At 38.2% G+C, this 16,213-nt stretch overlaps 1 protein-coding gene across 30 annotated transcripts in view; it reads left to right on the forward strand.

The window, feature by feature from the left end:
- The window catches only part of NFXL2 (NF-X1-type zinc finger protein NFXL2), a 41,197-nt gene that overhangs the window by 2,669 nt on the left and 22,315 nt on the right, over nt 1–16,213 (forward strand). For 16 of the 30 annotated variants that reach the window (XR_016060752.1, XR_016060755.1, XM_020666755.2 and 13 more), the window contains exons 2-5: nt 777–890; nt 968–1,023; nt 5,000–5,066; nt 7,481–7,573. Coding sequence is in view for 21 of the 30 variants with exons in the window: in XM_020666755.2 (XP_020522414.1) it covers nt 777–890; nt 968–1,023; nt 5,000–5,066; nt 7,481–7,573 (330 nt within the window). In the remaining 9 variants the exon portion in view is untranslated. Of the gene's footprint in view, nt 1–776; nt 891–967; nt 1,024–4,999; nt 5,087–7,480; nt 7,574–16,213 lie in introns of all 30 variants that reach the window. The other 14 variants (XR_016060753.1, XM_088873778.1, XM_088873781.1 and 11 more) reach the window with 3 other exon arrangements.

The raw sequence follows: 16,213 nt of genomic DNA on the forward strand, positions 1-16,213 counted from the left end.
AAGTCGCTTGGCAAAAAAACTGGATTCCAAAATCATCTATCCAATAAGTCTTATTCTCTTGGGTAATTTTATGAGGACATGTTATCTATAATTTGAATGAGAGAAGGTTTTGAGCCTTGTGCTGTTGGAGAAGATTGTGTCTTGGGGATATTATATTTATCAGGAATTATTGAGCTACTTACATTTTTATTGGTATAAACCTACAAGATTGGAGATTAAGCATATATTGGCAATTTGGCATTGCGGAGTCGTAGTAATTTTTAGATGATTGGTCTTTAATTATTAGAAAATTTGGTCTTCTAGCAGTTCACCCAGTGTCTTGTTCAAATTGTCTTATAGTACTTTTATGTAATTTGTGCATGGATGGGCAGTGTCAGGCAGGTCTCACCTGCCATGAAATATTAAAGCTTGATGATCCCTTGGAGAGGAAGGGATTATCATTCATGGCCTTCAATTATCTTTAAAGAAATTAAGTTTTCATGATCGTTGAGAAAAACAACAATCAATAACTATTTACCCTGACTTTGAAGTTCATGTTTTATGTTTTCACATTACATTAACACCTTAATTCGTGCTTGAGTTTGATTCTGTTTTACCAGATGATCGTATTGTGAATGTTATACTCTCGGTTGATATTGAATCCAACTGAGATTAGCTCTGTTAATGACTAGTGTTACTTCTGTTAGGTCTTACTGAAATCTTTTCTTTAATACTTATTATTGGTGTGAATATTTAGTCTCTTTCTCAATGATGAATTGTGTATTGAACTATTCTAGGTTCCATGCTATCAAAGTGTGGTTTGTGAGAGAAAATGTCAAATTGAACGAGATTGTGGGCGGCATGCCTGTAAACGGCGGTGTTGTGATGGGGACTGTCCACCCTGCTCAGAGGTGAATGCCACATCAATTTACTCCTATATTTGGTTTTGAATATGACAAATGTAAAACTAATATTCCAACAAATTCAGATATGTGACAGGAAGCTTCGATGTAGAAACCATAAATGCCCCTCACGCTGCCACAGGTATTATTTGAGTTTGTAACTTTAGATTTTCTTCTTGAGTCTGTCTGAAAGTGTCCCACAGATTTTAATGTTTTAAAATTTGGTGCATTGTGACATATTATCATTATTTTTTAAATTTTTATTAAACTTGAACTGTGAAATACATATGAAGATAAAAATTTGTTCGTTTCTGTTAAATATGATGAGAAAATGTTGAATATTTCAGTTCATTTTACCTCAGTTAAAAGAGGAGGGAGAGGAATAATCATTTGTATTCTGCACCTTCAAAAACAATCTCTTGATTTACCAGTGTAGTTTACAAGAAATTTTTTTTTTTGGGTAAGTCAGTGGGGATTGGGGCCCCAACCCATTTTTCATTAATAAATAAGAATGGTACAAAAGGATAAGAGTTTATGGTACAGTTCTTTCATGAGACGTCCTGGCCATATCAGAAGAAATTAGAGGAGAAATAAAATCAGGTGGCCGGGCACGCCAAACCGTGGCCTCAGAGGGGCTTGTAGCTTTTTTGGCCACTGAGTTGGCCTCTCGGTAGACATGCTTAATACTCCAGGAGCGGCCGTCCAGGTGGTAAAGGCAATTTGCTGTCACAATACGGAGATTCCAGGGGGGCTTATGGCGGCCGTGCAGGGAATGCACTAGAATCTGCGAATCACTCTCTATTAGCAGTGGAAAGCAATGCAGTTCAATAACTAGCTGAATGCCCCTTTCAAGGGCTGAAAATTCAGCAACATTGTTGGATGTGTACCCCAGAGGAACAACAAAAGCAGCACAAAATCCTCCCATATGGTTTCTGATAATTCCTCCACAACCAATTGCTTCAGGGTTGCCGAGGGACGAGCCATCAATGTTTAGTTTATAGAGACCTGCTGGGGGTGGGGACCATGAGACCAAAATCAAAGTTTTAGGATGCATTGGGTGCCATTGGATTTTTAGGTTATCAACTATAGGCTTCTCTGATTGGTGGAAAGTCCATCCTTTCACCTTTGCTAAGCCCGCAACAATAGAAATGATCTGGTGCAATAGTTGTTCTCTTTTGGGTCTCTTTCCTTCAAAGATACACAAATTCCTCTCAGTCCAGAGGAGCCAAATGGTTGTGGAGAATAGAGAGATCCAAACATTACGTAATCCTCCTGGTCGGAACCGGAATTTGACCCAGCTCTCAAATATTGAAGGTATCGATGGGCTTATAGGGACACTTTTGCCACATTGCCACATAATAGACCGCCAGAGAACCTGCGAGAAAGTACATAACAAAATAATATGGTTAACAGAATCACCTTCATTCAAGCACATCGGGCAACAGTGTGCTAGATGGATCCCTCTGGACTGTAGTAGCTCAGATGTAGGGAGGCGAAGATGCAGGGCAATCCAAGTGAACCATTTGGCTCGAAGATGGGAATGAGAAGCCCATAAATTTTTGAAGATCTCTCTGGTGGGGGCCCTGTCTCTAATATAGTTCCATGCGCTTTTAATAGAAAAAGATCTGTCTGAGGAGTGAATCCATACAAGGAAATCATCAAAAGGTTGAAGAGGGACTGTGAAAGACTTCACCGCTTGCGAAGCTAAAAACAAAGGCCCAGTAGTAGTTCTCCGCAGAGAGTAGGGTCTAGTGGTGAGGTCAGGTAGACACCATTGTTGGGGATTATCAGAGAGATAATCAGCCAGACTAGACTTCGCAGGCAGAGCCAAGTCCTTATGTATATTATGTCCAAACTCATCCCAGAGAGTGATCTCTGAAAGCCATGGATATGCCCATAATTGAATGGAATTACCATTACCCACAACCCACTTAACATTGCGCCTGAGTTTATTTAAACCAGAAGAGATGCCCTTCCAAGCGTGAGACGAATTCTTAGTCTTAGAGAGCTATATGGAGGAGTTTCTGAAATGCCTGTACTGGATTGAAGTCCCTCGGGAAGGCTTCACCGTCCACTATGTCATTGCCTTCTTCATCACCTTGATAGGCTTTCCCCTTAAGACACGCCTCCCAAGCCATAGTAGATGCTGCATAGGACCGGTAGTGCAAGCGCGTACTCTCACCCCCTCTCATGCCGCAGGCTACATAGAACGTGCCTGGATGTATGGTGTCTGCATCTCCAGGAAGAGCAAACTTGCAAAGGAAGAGTACCAGATACGCCGCCAGGAAGATGTGGTCGTTCCTGCTGTACAGTTCAAATATTGGAGGGGTTCCCTTCATGGATGCCTTCCCCTTTCTTCTTGGGCTAGGACCAACCTCATCAGTACAGTGTCCATAGAAGAATGCGACCCATAGGGTGAAGGAGACATGTCTATTTTTGGACTCAGAGCAGAGCAGCTGGTAGATCCGAAATAACTCTTGCAGTCCAGCTGGTGGGTCTTCTTTCCCGACCCGTTCACCTCTAAGTGAGGAGGGGTTTGCAACTAGCCTCCAAGCAAGCTTCATCATACCGGCCAGGTTCACATCCTGTAAATGTCTAATACCAAGACCTCCCTCCTCAAAAGGAAGACATATAGTCTCCCAATTTAGAAGATGCAGTCCCTTCATATCTGAAGTACCTGCCCAAAGAAAGTTTCGCTGACATCTCTCTAAAATATTGCATGTCTGAATTGGCAGAAGGAATGATAGAGTCCAGTAAATTGTGGAAACACTTAAGATCGACTTAATCAATTGAAGTCTACCTGCAAAAGATAATATTAAAGCTTGCCAGGATCCAATTTTAGCAATTGTCTTCCCACCAAAGCCTGACAATGGGAATGTTTTAGAACGCCATGAAAGAGAGGCAACCCAAGATATTTCTCTGGCAGACCCCCTTCCCCAAAATGAAGAATATCCATAATTTTTTATTTAAGTCCATCACCACATCCAAAGAATAAAATTTTGCTTTTCATAGCATTGAGTTTTTGCCCCGTGGCCCCACAGAAAGAATCCAGGATGTTACTTACCGCAATTGCAGCCTTAGGGGATGCCTCACAGAAAATTAGGACATCATCTGCGTATAGGAGTTGGAAACCCCATAGTTCGAGTCAGAGGGAAAAGCTAACGATAGGGAGCCATTTTTGAAGGCCTCCTCCAACTGCCTACTTAGAAAATCCATAACAATTAAGAATAAGTAAGGAGATAAAAGATCACCCTGCCGCAACCCTGTTTGCTTCTGCAGTAACCTTTAGGCGAGCCATTAACCAATATGGAAAAGCTAGGCATACTAACACAATGCTTCACCCAGGTTATAAACTTATCGGGAAAACCCAAAGCTGTCAACCACTTTAACACAAAGTCTCAAGACACCCTATCATTGGCACTGCTCAGATCTAATTGGAGGCACATTTTAGGTATGTTAGCTGGTTTGTGGCACATTGAAATAATTTCATTAGCCATCAGTACATTATCAGAGATGAGTCTAGCCTTTAAAAATGCTGCCTGATAGGGCATAATAAGAGCATCCAAGATTGTACGTAGTCTGCTAGCCACAATCTTGCTCATGATTTTGTATATAACATTGCATAAACCAATGGGCCTAAAGTCCTTCGTGGTATGAGGTGACTTACTCTTTGGGAGTTTACAAGAATTCTCTAATGGGCTACTATTTGGATTGGTACATGAGCATCTATTCTCCGGGGTTAAAGAATCTGTGTGGTCCTCTAAGGTGAAATTTTTTAATCCTATTGATAGAAAAGATGGAGAACTCACTCTGAACGGAAATTTGATCTTGATCGTCTAGATTTTGTTTCGTGATAACAGGGCATCAATTTTTGTTCCTGTATTATACTTTGATGAGGTGATAAGGCTAGTTATTTGATCTTTCAGAGCCATTTCTTGTCATTAGGATATGAGGTAACATTTCTCGGTCTTTCCAAACTGAAAATGAGAAGGTTTTCGAATTTGTGATTAAGATTGTTCTTGTACTTGAATTGTGATTGAGATTGAAATAATGATAAGATGCTTTCTGTTTTATTTTGAGTGATTATTTTACTCATATTGGTTCTAAATTTGATGCAGAGGTGCTTGTGCTCCCTGCCCTTTGATGGTGTCCATTTCATGTTTTTGTGGGTACACACACTTTGAGGTGCGGCTCCCCACTTCAAGGTTTCTATTTATGTTCAGCTATCATGAACCTTAAAGATTCCTTTTTCATTTCTTGTTTTCTTTATATTTTCTGACTGATCGTTTCTGTTTAGTTTTCTCTCTGGGTGTAAATTTTGTTGGTTGTCATTTTATGGAACAAGATGACACAACTTGGATTAGCGTTGTCATTCTATTTTAATAAAATATCAAATGGACTACAGAGAGGCAAACATAGTAGTACAATACTCCTTAGAATTTTGTGGCTTTTAAATATATTCCATTTCCTCTTTAAGTGCACAGATTCAAAGGTCTTTATGCTGGAAACGTTCAGGTTTTTTTTGGATTAAGCCTAATGCCCATGAATTTGTCTTGTCACCAAGCCCAACCTGCTTTCATTCTTACCTGCATGCAATAAAAAAGAAGAAGAATATATTTAGCTCAATAGTGACTGCATAAATATGAGCTCTTCTCGTATTTTGAAAGAATTACTTCCTCAGGTGAAATAAGAACTAACTGCTTCTTACCAGGAGTTTTTGGCTTGTATATTAGGCCGACCGTTTGTAACTTAGGATTTAAGGGATCTTTGGTTTGCTTTGTTGTATCTTTCTTAGAACGTGTTCTTGGTTGGATGAGCCAGTGTTTTAAAAGGCGGGATGTGACCCGACGCTTTGGGGGGGGGGATGCGGCGATGCGGTCCAGATGCGGGTGCATCACCCCGATGCGGTAAATATAAAAAAATTCTAAATAAATCTAAAAAAAACGTTGATGCATAGGAAACAATATAGAGGTGATTTATACGATAGTAGGTATTTATTTTATTCATTAACTCCAAAAGTATCAGTTGTCAGAGATTCTGTATCCACTATCCCCTGATAGATCATAGAAGACATTAGAAAGTAGAAACTAGAAACTTGGAACTAACTTCATAAAACATTCAACAACAATAATCACAAATTTGCAAGTACAAACTTTAACGTTACAAAACTTGAAGAAAATATCGATTTCTTCTCGGCCCTTGAAACCCTTGATTTGTTGTCTAAACTTTGCTAAGATTTCCTCAAATTAACATAAAAAATAAACAAATCAACAACCAAAGGTCATCCAAGACAAAAATCCAAGAATTTCAAAAAATAAAATTTCTGCCACTTTTTTTTTTGATCGATTTGATCTCGTAAAGGCCACGGATGTGGCTGATTTTGGTGGTTTAGAGGGTTTAATAGCCCCCCCCCCCAAACCCTCTGTCCCCCCCTTTTCAGGGCTTAAAAGACCAAAATACCCCTTTTCGAGGGGGTATTTTTCATTTTCACGCAGGCTGCATATGCGCCCTATGCAGGCTATGAGGGATGCGACCACATATGCGGTGGATGCGGGGCATATGTGGGCACGTCCCACCAAAGTGCATATGCTGTGTTAGGCGATGTGGTTGCCAGCACATCCCACATGATGTGGCGATGCAGCCGCATTTTAGAACACTAGGATGAGCTACTATTATGAGAATCAATTGTTAAAATCCTTGATGAACTTTAGAAGTTCCAATTACTTTGATTCCAGTTCTTACTCGCACTTTCTTTTAATTTTATTTGTGTTTTTTTTGTAATTACTCTTTTTGATGGTATCATCTAGCCTATTACTACACTTCCTCTTTTCTCTTTCTCTGCAATCTAGCCTTTTGTGTTCTTTTTTTTTTTTTGAGGAAAGATTGACTCCTTTTGTGTTTTGTTTCTTCTCCTATGTGATTAGGTGCATCACCCTCTCATGTTTAAATGACTGAAAAGTTGATTTATGTGCCATAACTCACTTCAGTTCTACTTATTTTCTTGTTTCTTTGTTATTGTTTTCTTTGATTGGTCACTTATTTTATTTTCTTTGAGCTAATTGAATGTCATGTTGGTTTTTCGCCTATTAAATTGTCACCCCTTATGTTTGCCACCTATGAAATTTCATGCTATATAAACATTTTGCTTTGTTTAATGAAGGTGGAAATGGTAATTTTCGAAATAAATGAAGTCTGAAATGGCTAATGAAATTAAAAATTTAAATTATAAAACTTTATACCTTTCTGAAAGAATGAGTTTTATTTACCAATGAATTATGATATCTGAAATATTATATAGTTGCCTAAAGTTTTATATATTCTATTATAGTGAATGCGATTATATTAAATTTTGCATATTTTGGTTTATTGACTGACAAATACCTTTTGGTTGATCAACAAGTTGTTTATGCTTGGTTTTTATAACATGTGGTTCTCTTTATGGTATATAAGTGCATGGTTAATCCAATCCTAAAATATTATAGAAATTAAAATGCATCAGTTTTAGAAATTTTTCTATAAGTTCTTTTTTCAAAACATTGTACCATCCAATTCTGTACTTAATGTTTTGGCTAATGTTATTTTCTTATGTTTTATCTCAGGTTCCATGTGGTACAGAAAGTGAACAAAAGCCACCTAAGTGTCCCAAATCTTGTCATATTACCCCTCTATGCAGGCATGCATCAAAGTGCAAGGTTTTGATTTTCATACTGTTTTGTTTCCAGTGATGAAAGAACTTGGACTTTATCAATGTCGAAAAATTTGGTCGACTGCCAAGGTAATCAGGTTTTAAAACAACCTAGGCATGCCCCTTGGCGGAGGTGCCTCTATTCGCCTGCCTAGGTGGCGCTTTTCCCGCCTAGTTGGGTGCCTAGGGCTCTGGCCAGGCACCCGCCTTAGCCTAGGCGGCCTTCTTCCTACTTTGCTACATTTATATGTTTATTCATTATCATTTTTCTCTTACACGCTTACACCATTTCTCACTTCTGGCTTTTACCAACCCCTCTTCACTTTGCACATGGAGTACTTGTTTATTGCCACCTGATCTACTTAGTAATCAATACTTAATGTTCGTCTTTTGCATTTGGCACGCCCACTCACTTCTCCACGTGGAACACCTCCTAGCCACATATTCCACTTATAAATTAATGCTCTCCCCTCTCTCCCTCTCATGTTAATACGTATGTAAAACAAAGGAAAAAAGAAGTCAAACAAGAAGAGGACAAAGAAAATAAGAGAAATAAATATTAATATTTACATTAACAGTAAAAATGAATAAGGAGAAAACTCCAAAAACTTGTCACTTCGCAGGCTACATGTCTTTATTTGTTCTTAACTTCTTATCCATTTCCTACTATTGCGACAAGTGTCAAGCCTCCCCTTGTAATGCTAAGAAATCATAACTTTTGCTTTTTATTATGTTGTCTTTTTTCCATGTCTAATAACTCTCTCTCTCTCTCTCTCTCTCTCTCTCTCTCTCATATATAAAATGCATTTCATATATAAATGCATATAGATGCCTGTTTTTGGGGCCGCTTCTTTCTCCATGTCTAATAGAATTCTCTCTCTCTCTCATATATAAATCCATTTCATATATAAATGCAGATAGAAACCACCTGCCTCTTTTTGGGGCCGCCTAGGTTGGCGGCTGGGCAGTTGCCTAGGCGATTAAGGGTCATGGTCGCCCAATTGGTCAAATCCGAATCGGAATTTTTGAATATTGGGCTTTATGGTGGTAGTAACTTATTGTTTCTTGTCTTAAAGAACCAAAGTGGTTTTTTTCTTTTCTGAAGGTTACCTTCTTTTGTACTAGGGTCTCGGAATAGAATTTTAGTTGTGAGTGGAGACAAACACAAATGCTGAATCTTTAATATTTGGTTGAAATTTCAAGGAAGTTCCTTTCTAGTTTGACAAAACTGTATGCAGGAGAGATTGCATAAAAAATGGAAAGAAAGTCTGAAAAGAAAGTGAATGAGCTAGGCTCAGTGCATTGAGAAGCCTATTAAGTCAATTAGTGATGTTTTCTTTCATGCATTCTTTTGTAGATGCTTTTAGAATTACTTAGAAAATTTTTGATTGGTGAGTTGACCTCATAACTGATCACCAATGTCCAAAACTTCGGATTCTGCCGCCTTGGCTGCTAGGACCCTAGCCGCTTTGGTGGCTGGGGGGCTTCCTAGAAGCCTAGGCGACCCCAAAATGGGGCAAGATGCTTCTATATGCATTTATATATGAAATGCATTTATATATATGACAGAGAGTATGTTAGACACAAGAGAGAGAGAGAGAGAGAGAGAGAGAGAGAGAGAGAGAGAGAGGACAACATAATAAAAAGCAAAAGTGATGATTTCTTAGCACAAGGGGAGGTTCGGCATGTTTAGCAGTAGTAGGCAATGGAGAAGAGCAAATAAACACATGTAGCCTGCTAAAGTGACAAGTTGTTGGAGTTTTTTCCTTCTTCATTATTACTATTATGTAAAATTTATTATTTGTTTCTCTTATTTTGTTTGTCCTCTTCTTGTTTGACTTCTTTTTTGTGCCTTTGTACCTATTGGTTATTACCTTCTTCACAACTATGTTATCTTACTCAAAGAAAGGACAACAATTGAAATGGGTAGTCCGTATTAGTATCAAATCTATTCCCATGTTCCGATCTTTCCGTTTTATGTACCCATTTCTTGGGGGAAGTCTCCAAACATTTGGACTAGCGAGTTCGACATCAAGTAGAGGGTTTTGTTTGAGGTCTCTTGCGTACCTATTGACATGTGAGGGGGAGAGCATTGATTTATAAGTGGAATATGTGGCCAGGAGGTGTTCCATTTGGAGAAGTGAGCGAGGGTGTTAGATGTATAAGACAAGAATAAAACATTGATTAATAAGTACATCAGGCAACAATACACGAGTGCTTCATATGTAAAGTGAAGTAGGAGTGGTAAAAGCCAAAGTGAGAAATGGTGAAAGAGAAAATGATAATGATTACAATATATAAATGTAGCAAATTAGGGAGAATTCCGCCTTGGCCAGGGCACCTATAGGTATCTCCGCCTTGGGTGCCTGCCTAGGCATTTTTAAAGGCGGCTAGGTGGCCGGCCTAATTTTTCAACATTACTGATCTCCATTGGATTGTGATTGTCTGATTCCCCTTCCATGTCTGGGATATTTTTGTCTTTGGTGCACTTTTCATACTTAACTGAGTACATACATTTTTCATACTTTTTTAGGATGTGATTGTGACAAGAAATAGCTTTACAATATTTAAACAGTTAGGATTCTCATGTTGGGACAACACAAAACATGGATGGATATTCTTCTAGCTACATCCTAGAATTTAATATTTTGAACTTTGTATATGTACATGTCTAGAGTCATATCCCACATCATTCTAATAAAAATATTTAACTAGAGATTAGTGTTTTAAATTGCAAGTTTACTCTATATGTCGTTATGTTTGTTTATCTGCCCCTATGGAGTGATGCATTTGTGTTTTATATCAGTATATACATGCCTAGATGTTCATCTATATATAACATGGAAATACTCATAAATCATCTGAATCCATAAAATTACAAATTGTAGTCCCAATAGGAAAGTGATATTACGGTTCTGCTGAGGAAAAATCTTTTCCTATAACATTAATTTGTGATCAATGTTCCAAAAAAACATTGGACGGCTCCTAGGTGGCTGGGGGGGTTCCTGGTGGCCTAGGTGGAAGAACATGGGTAGGTGTTTGATCCAACTGTTTTGGGTCCAATTCTGTGTAAAAAATGCATATTCACACATAACACATTAAGAATGCATAATACATAGTCCATCCATAGTTCATACCATAGATACTGGAATCTCTGCCCTTGCTTGGCAATCCCTTACAGAACCTTGATTGTCTTGATCCTGGAGCGGATCTCATCTGAAACTCAATTTATTGTTTTTGGGATCTCTCTCCATCTTATAAGGGAACGAGTTCCTAACAATTTAATTTCGCTTTCCTGAACATTACAGGATCTAGTTCCCTAAACTTATGGTTCGTGCTCCAGAGTGTATTGGGATATGGATTCCAAACGGAACACAGGCATCGCGATATGTGGCATCCAGATCCCACGAATATGGGATCGCTTTAAATTTCCTTATTTATTTTATATAAGGACTAAGCCTACATGTTATTGGTCAACAACACTGGGAGCTACATTTTAAAATCACAGATCCTTATTACCTACATAAGGAACTCGTGTTCTATGAAACTGGAGCTCGTTCCTATAAAAGTTATTCCTCGCTCCATAATATTTTGGACCACTTTTAGTCATGCGCTCTCTGAGTTAAGAAACTAAAAAAAATGCCCTTAGAAACTTCGCTTCTTACGTGTAGGATCTCACACATTCATATAATAATTCTGGATCCTATGTAATAGAGGTGCTTGATCCCCAACATACATGGACCTTGATCCCGACCTTTGAGGTTGTACGGGCATCGATCCCTAACACAGGGATCTTCAGTATAGCTTCGATCTGCTGATCCCGGAAACGTTCCCGTTCCCGTACCCAACAACTATGGTCCATACACTCCATACCATTAGTCCATACTCGGTTAAGAAAATGCATATTGAGGTCCAAAGTATTTGAGATTTGGACAACTATTTAATAACACATTCAGAAAAATTAGGAAATATAATCCAACATTCAAATTCAGTACTAGACATTGCACATGTTTATAGTCCATACACTCCATTCTCTATAATTTATACACATAAGAGGAGAAAAAAAAGGAAAGAGAAGGCTTGAAGACTCAAAGAGTCTTCAGTCATCATCAGAAAAAGTAGACCTGCATCATATTCATCGGAGTCGAGTCCATCATCATCGAAATCATCTCCGTCCTCAACATAACGCTTGTCATCTTCTGTTTCTTATGAATATGCCTCCCCTTCCTCCTCCCCCCTCACCCGCTGTGAAGATGATCTAGTGGCCCTTGGAGGGTTGGCTGCTATATCTGAGGCCTCCATAACCATATCTCTGTCAATCCACTATGCTCCTCTACCTCATAATCATCAACCAACGACTCCATGGCATTTTCCATGTCTTTTGTTCTAAGGGGGTCTCTTTTTTCTTGCTTAGCAAATCTTTCCTTCAACGACCGATTGAACTTCATATAAACTAAGTCATTTAGCCTCTTTGGTTCAAGATTGTTTCTTTTTTTGCATGAAGTTATATCAAAAATTGAAAACACATACAATAAATTGAAACTAATTAATATTACAATTTACATAGTAATAAGTAATTATTAATACCAATTAGTAAACTATAAACTAATAAAATCATTTAATTGTTTAAATTAAACTTACGTAGCATAGTAAGTTAGTAAAAAACATGCCATCTCAAGAGTACTCCAGTTCTGCTCACAGCCAGATGAGATAGTGATTAGGCTCAAGATCCGAATGGTTATCTTTTGTAAGTTTGGAGCACTACACCCATGCTGACTCCACCAATTGGCTGCAAATTGATTATGAATTACGGTTATATATGAAATATAAAAAACAAACATCAAACTTAAAACTTGAACTTAAAGACTGGGTTAAGTATATTATTATTTGGATCGACTTTGATCCTTTGCCTTCTCACTATTCCACTCCAAAAAGACTTCAATGCGAACTTGTGATTTATTAGTTCATCAACGCAAATAATATATTGGATTTCCTGAGTAGGTACTAGCACATCCAGACCCTTGTTAAATCCAGTCATGTGTCATTTATCTATATACCCCTGTCATCATAAAAAAAAAAGCTGGTTTCAAAAAATAACTAGCTGCATGTAATGGTCGGTGTAGCTGCCTATCCCACTTCTCATCAATAATCTTCCAAACTGGCTCATAACGGCTTTTTTCATTGTCCAAATTATGGGCTCTCTCTCTCTCTCTTGCAAGTTTCCATTGCCTCATATATGAAGCCCATGGAGGGCTTGTCATTGTCAATAATGCGAAGGACTTTGACAAGAGGAAAAAATACCTTAAAGAGTGTCCTTCACCTCTCATCGATACGCCTTAGATACGACAATGTCTCACTTTTTTCCCTTTCATATCCGTAGCCCATTTTTATGCTCTCTGATTATCAGAAGTGAACGTTTGCATCAACTGGGCTCTCCTCGAATGCTATCTAGACATACAAACCCAGTAGCAAATCTCGTGATCCCTGGCCTCACTATCTCCTTTGTAAACTTGTGCATCATGTTGAGTGAGGGTATGGCTATAGATGAAGGTTGTAACTGACCATAACTGTGTTTGCAATCTCACTCATATGTCCAATAGCCTCAAGCATGAGGTCTATGCGGTGTGTTGCCTATGGTGTCCAAAAGATATGAGGTTAGCTCATGTGCAACAAATTAGCAGCAACAACACTAGGAGTAGCATTAAAAAAAAAACACCAAGAGTAGCATTGTCTGTGACAATTTGAATAACATGTTGCTCCCCAACCTTTAAATATATACATGGTATCATGGCTATCACCATAAGCATCAAAAAGGTTTCAAAAAACGTTAGGCGGCCCCTAGGTGGCTTGCTGGGCACCTAACGCTTAAGCGGGCGCCCTGTGGTGCAAATTCTTAGTTTTTTTTTTTTATATTTGCTATCCAAATGCACATATATGCATATATTTATATCAAAATTTGTAATTTATATACAAACATATCACATGTCTAAGTCTCTCAGGAAATCAGGTTGAGAATAACTTATTCAAAATTTCAAACCATACAAAACATTTAAAAGTCTAATAGGCTATTGTAAGGTCTCCAACTCTCATATTCTCCATATTCCATATCCATAAAATAAACCATAATAACATCTAAGTCTCCAACTCTCAAAGTCTTCAACAAACTGACTTTCAAAACTATAAAAAACCAGTAAATCACACAATGAAATAGTCCAAAAAGGCAAAAAAATTGCAAACCACATTACTAAATATTAAATAAAAATCGTCCAAATGTCTAAAGCCCAAACTAAGATGGTGCAATAAAGTTATTACAAAAGAAGAGAGAAGGCAATCAAGACATCAATAAGAATCAGAATCATCATCTTCATTGCATTCATCTGCATCAGAATCGAGGCCATCATCATCAGAATCATCACCTTCTTCAGCATATTCCTCTTTTACCAGAGATTCTTCTGAATCTGCCTCCTCTTCCTCTATCTCCCTCTGTGAAGTACCAACAAAAGAAGTTGCTCGAGTGGCCCTCCTTGGATCAGAAGCTTGCCCCGAAGCCTCCTCGACCATTTCCCATGTCAAACCCTCGCCAGGGAAGACATCCTTAGTACCAGGGTCACTAACTAGCCAATCTGAAGCATTCTCCATGTCTTTCGAAGAGATAGGATCCTTCTTTGGCTGGTTTTTCTTCTCCTTGAGCTTTTGATTCTCTCTAACAAAAACCAAGTCATTGAGCTTCTTTTGCTCAAGCCTATTTCTTCTCTTTGTATGCACCTATAAGGAAAAATAATGCATAAGTAACTACTATGGGTCTATGATCTTCTTACTTTTTATGAATCTATATTACAAAATGAACTTATAAATAAAAAAAGCATATAACATTGTAAAATACCATCTCAAACGAACTACAATTGCGCTCACAACCAGAAGAGGTAGTTGTCAAACTCAAGATCTGCATAGCCATCTTCTGGAGGTTTGGAGCGCTACTCTCATGTTGTTTCCACCATTGGGTTGCAATATGTGGGCAACCTTTATAATTAATTTAGGTATTTAACATCATCAGAACTTGAAAGAAAATTATAAATTTATATTTTATAAAACAAAACTCAAAAGAATATTACCTCTTTCGTCTTTGTTTCTCTGTCTTAATGCCATGTCGTTCCCAAATGACATCAAAGAACACTTGTACGAAATTAGCTCTTCAGTTGATATCTTATCTTGGATATTTGGATCAGGAACTAATTTATCAAGGCACTCATTAAAACCATCCATAATTACCCCTTTTAACTCAATATCTGCATTTGCATAAAAGAATTTGGGGTTCAGTAGTACCCCGCTGCATGCAATGGTCTATGGAGCTACCTATCCCATTTGTCATCTATAATCTCTCAAATTGGGGCAATGATGCAGTGCCCAAATTTTCTGCAATCTCATTCTTAGCCCTTTTCATTGCATCATATATAAAGCCATGGAGGGCTTATCAGCATCAACCAAGCGCAAGACTTTCACCAAGGGAAGAAATACTAATATTGCATGCTTCACCCCATGCCAAAAATATTTCGAAAGAATAATATCTCGTAACTTTTTTCCCTTGGCATCTCTAGACCACTTACACCTACTCCATTCCTCTGAAGCAAACATAGACCTTAATGCGATCCTCTTCTTATATATGCTCTGTAGACTAAGGTAGGCAATGGCAAATCTAGTGACCCCAGGCCTCATAAGCTCTCTCTTTTTTGTAAACTTGAGCATCATGCTAAGGGTAAGTATGTGACTGTATATGAAGATTGTAACCTCCTTAGCCTTAAAAATAATTCCTTTAATAGAAGGCAATTCACCAATTGCCTCAAGCATAAGATCTACGCAATGTGTAGCACAAGGAGTCCAAAATATGCGAGGCCACTTCTGTCAAAGCAAATGGCCTACAGCTAGATTGGGAGCAGCATTATCTGTGACCACTTGAATTACAAGTTCCTCCCCAACCTCCTCAATGCCCTTATCAATAAAAGAAAATATATAATGCACATCATGAACATCATTGGAAGCATCAATTGAGCGCAAAAAAACATTACGCGTGGGACAATTTACTAATAAATTCATGTTACTCCCCCTCCTCCTATCACTCCACATATCTGTCATCAAAGAAGCCCCAAATTTAGCCCATCCCTCCTTATGAGTCTTGAGATATTCGTTAGTGTACTCGATTTCTTTCTTCAATAGTGGCTCTCCAATCTCATAAGGAGTTGGAGCTTTCAAACCTGGTCTAAATTGCCCAATTGCTTCCAACATTGTATAGAAGCTATTCAAGCGAGCAATGTTAAAAAAAATGCCCGTATGGTAAAACCACCAAGCAATATATTGAATCACCTTGGCTCTATCTTCCTTTCTAAACCTATTTTTAATTGTCAACTGTTTTTTCCCTTTTCCCTTGCCTTTCTCAATTACTGTCTCAGGGTTAGGTATAAACAAACTATCTATAGGCCTCTCGTACGAGCCTTCTTAAACCCAAAAGCCCTCTTGGTTACCAACCGGCTACCTCTCCTCCCCCCTCATCATCAGCCTCTTCTTCAGTTTCAATATTATCATAAAAAATATGAACCCCTGACTTTAATTCTGCTATATCTTTTTTTTTTGCAATTTTTTTACTCTTTTCAGC

The sequence above is a fragment of the Amborella trichopoda genome, chromosome 8 (assembly GCF_054954075.1).
Source record: "Amborella trichopoda isolate Santa Cruz 75 chromosome 8, AtrichopodaSantaCruz75HAP2 v2.0, whole genome shotgun sequence".
NCBI lineage: Eukaryota > Viridiplantae > Streptophyta > Magnoliopsida > Amborellales > Amborellaceae > Amborella > Amborella trichopoda.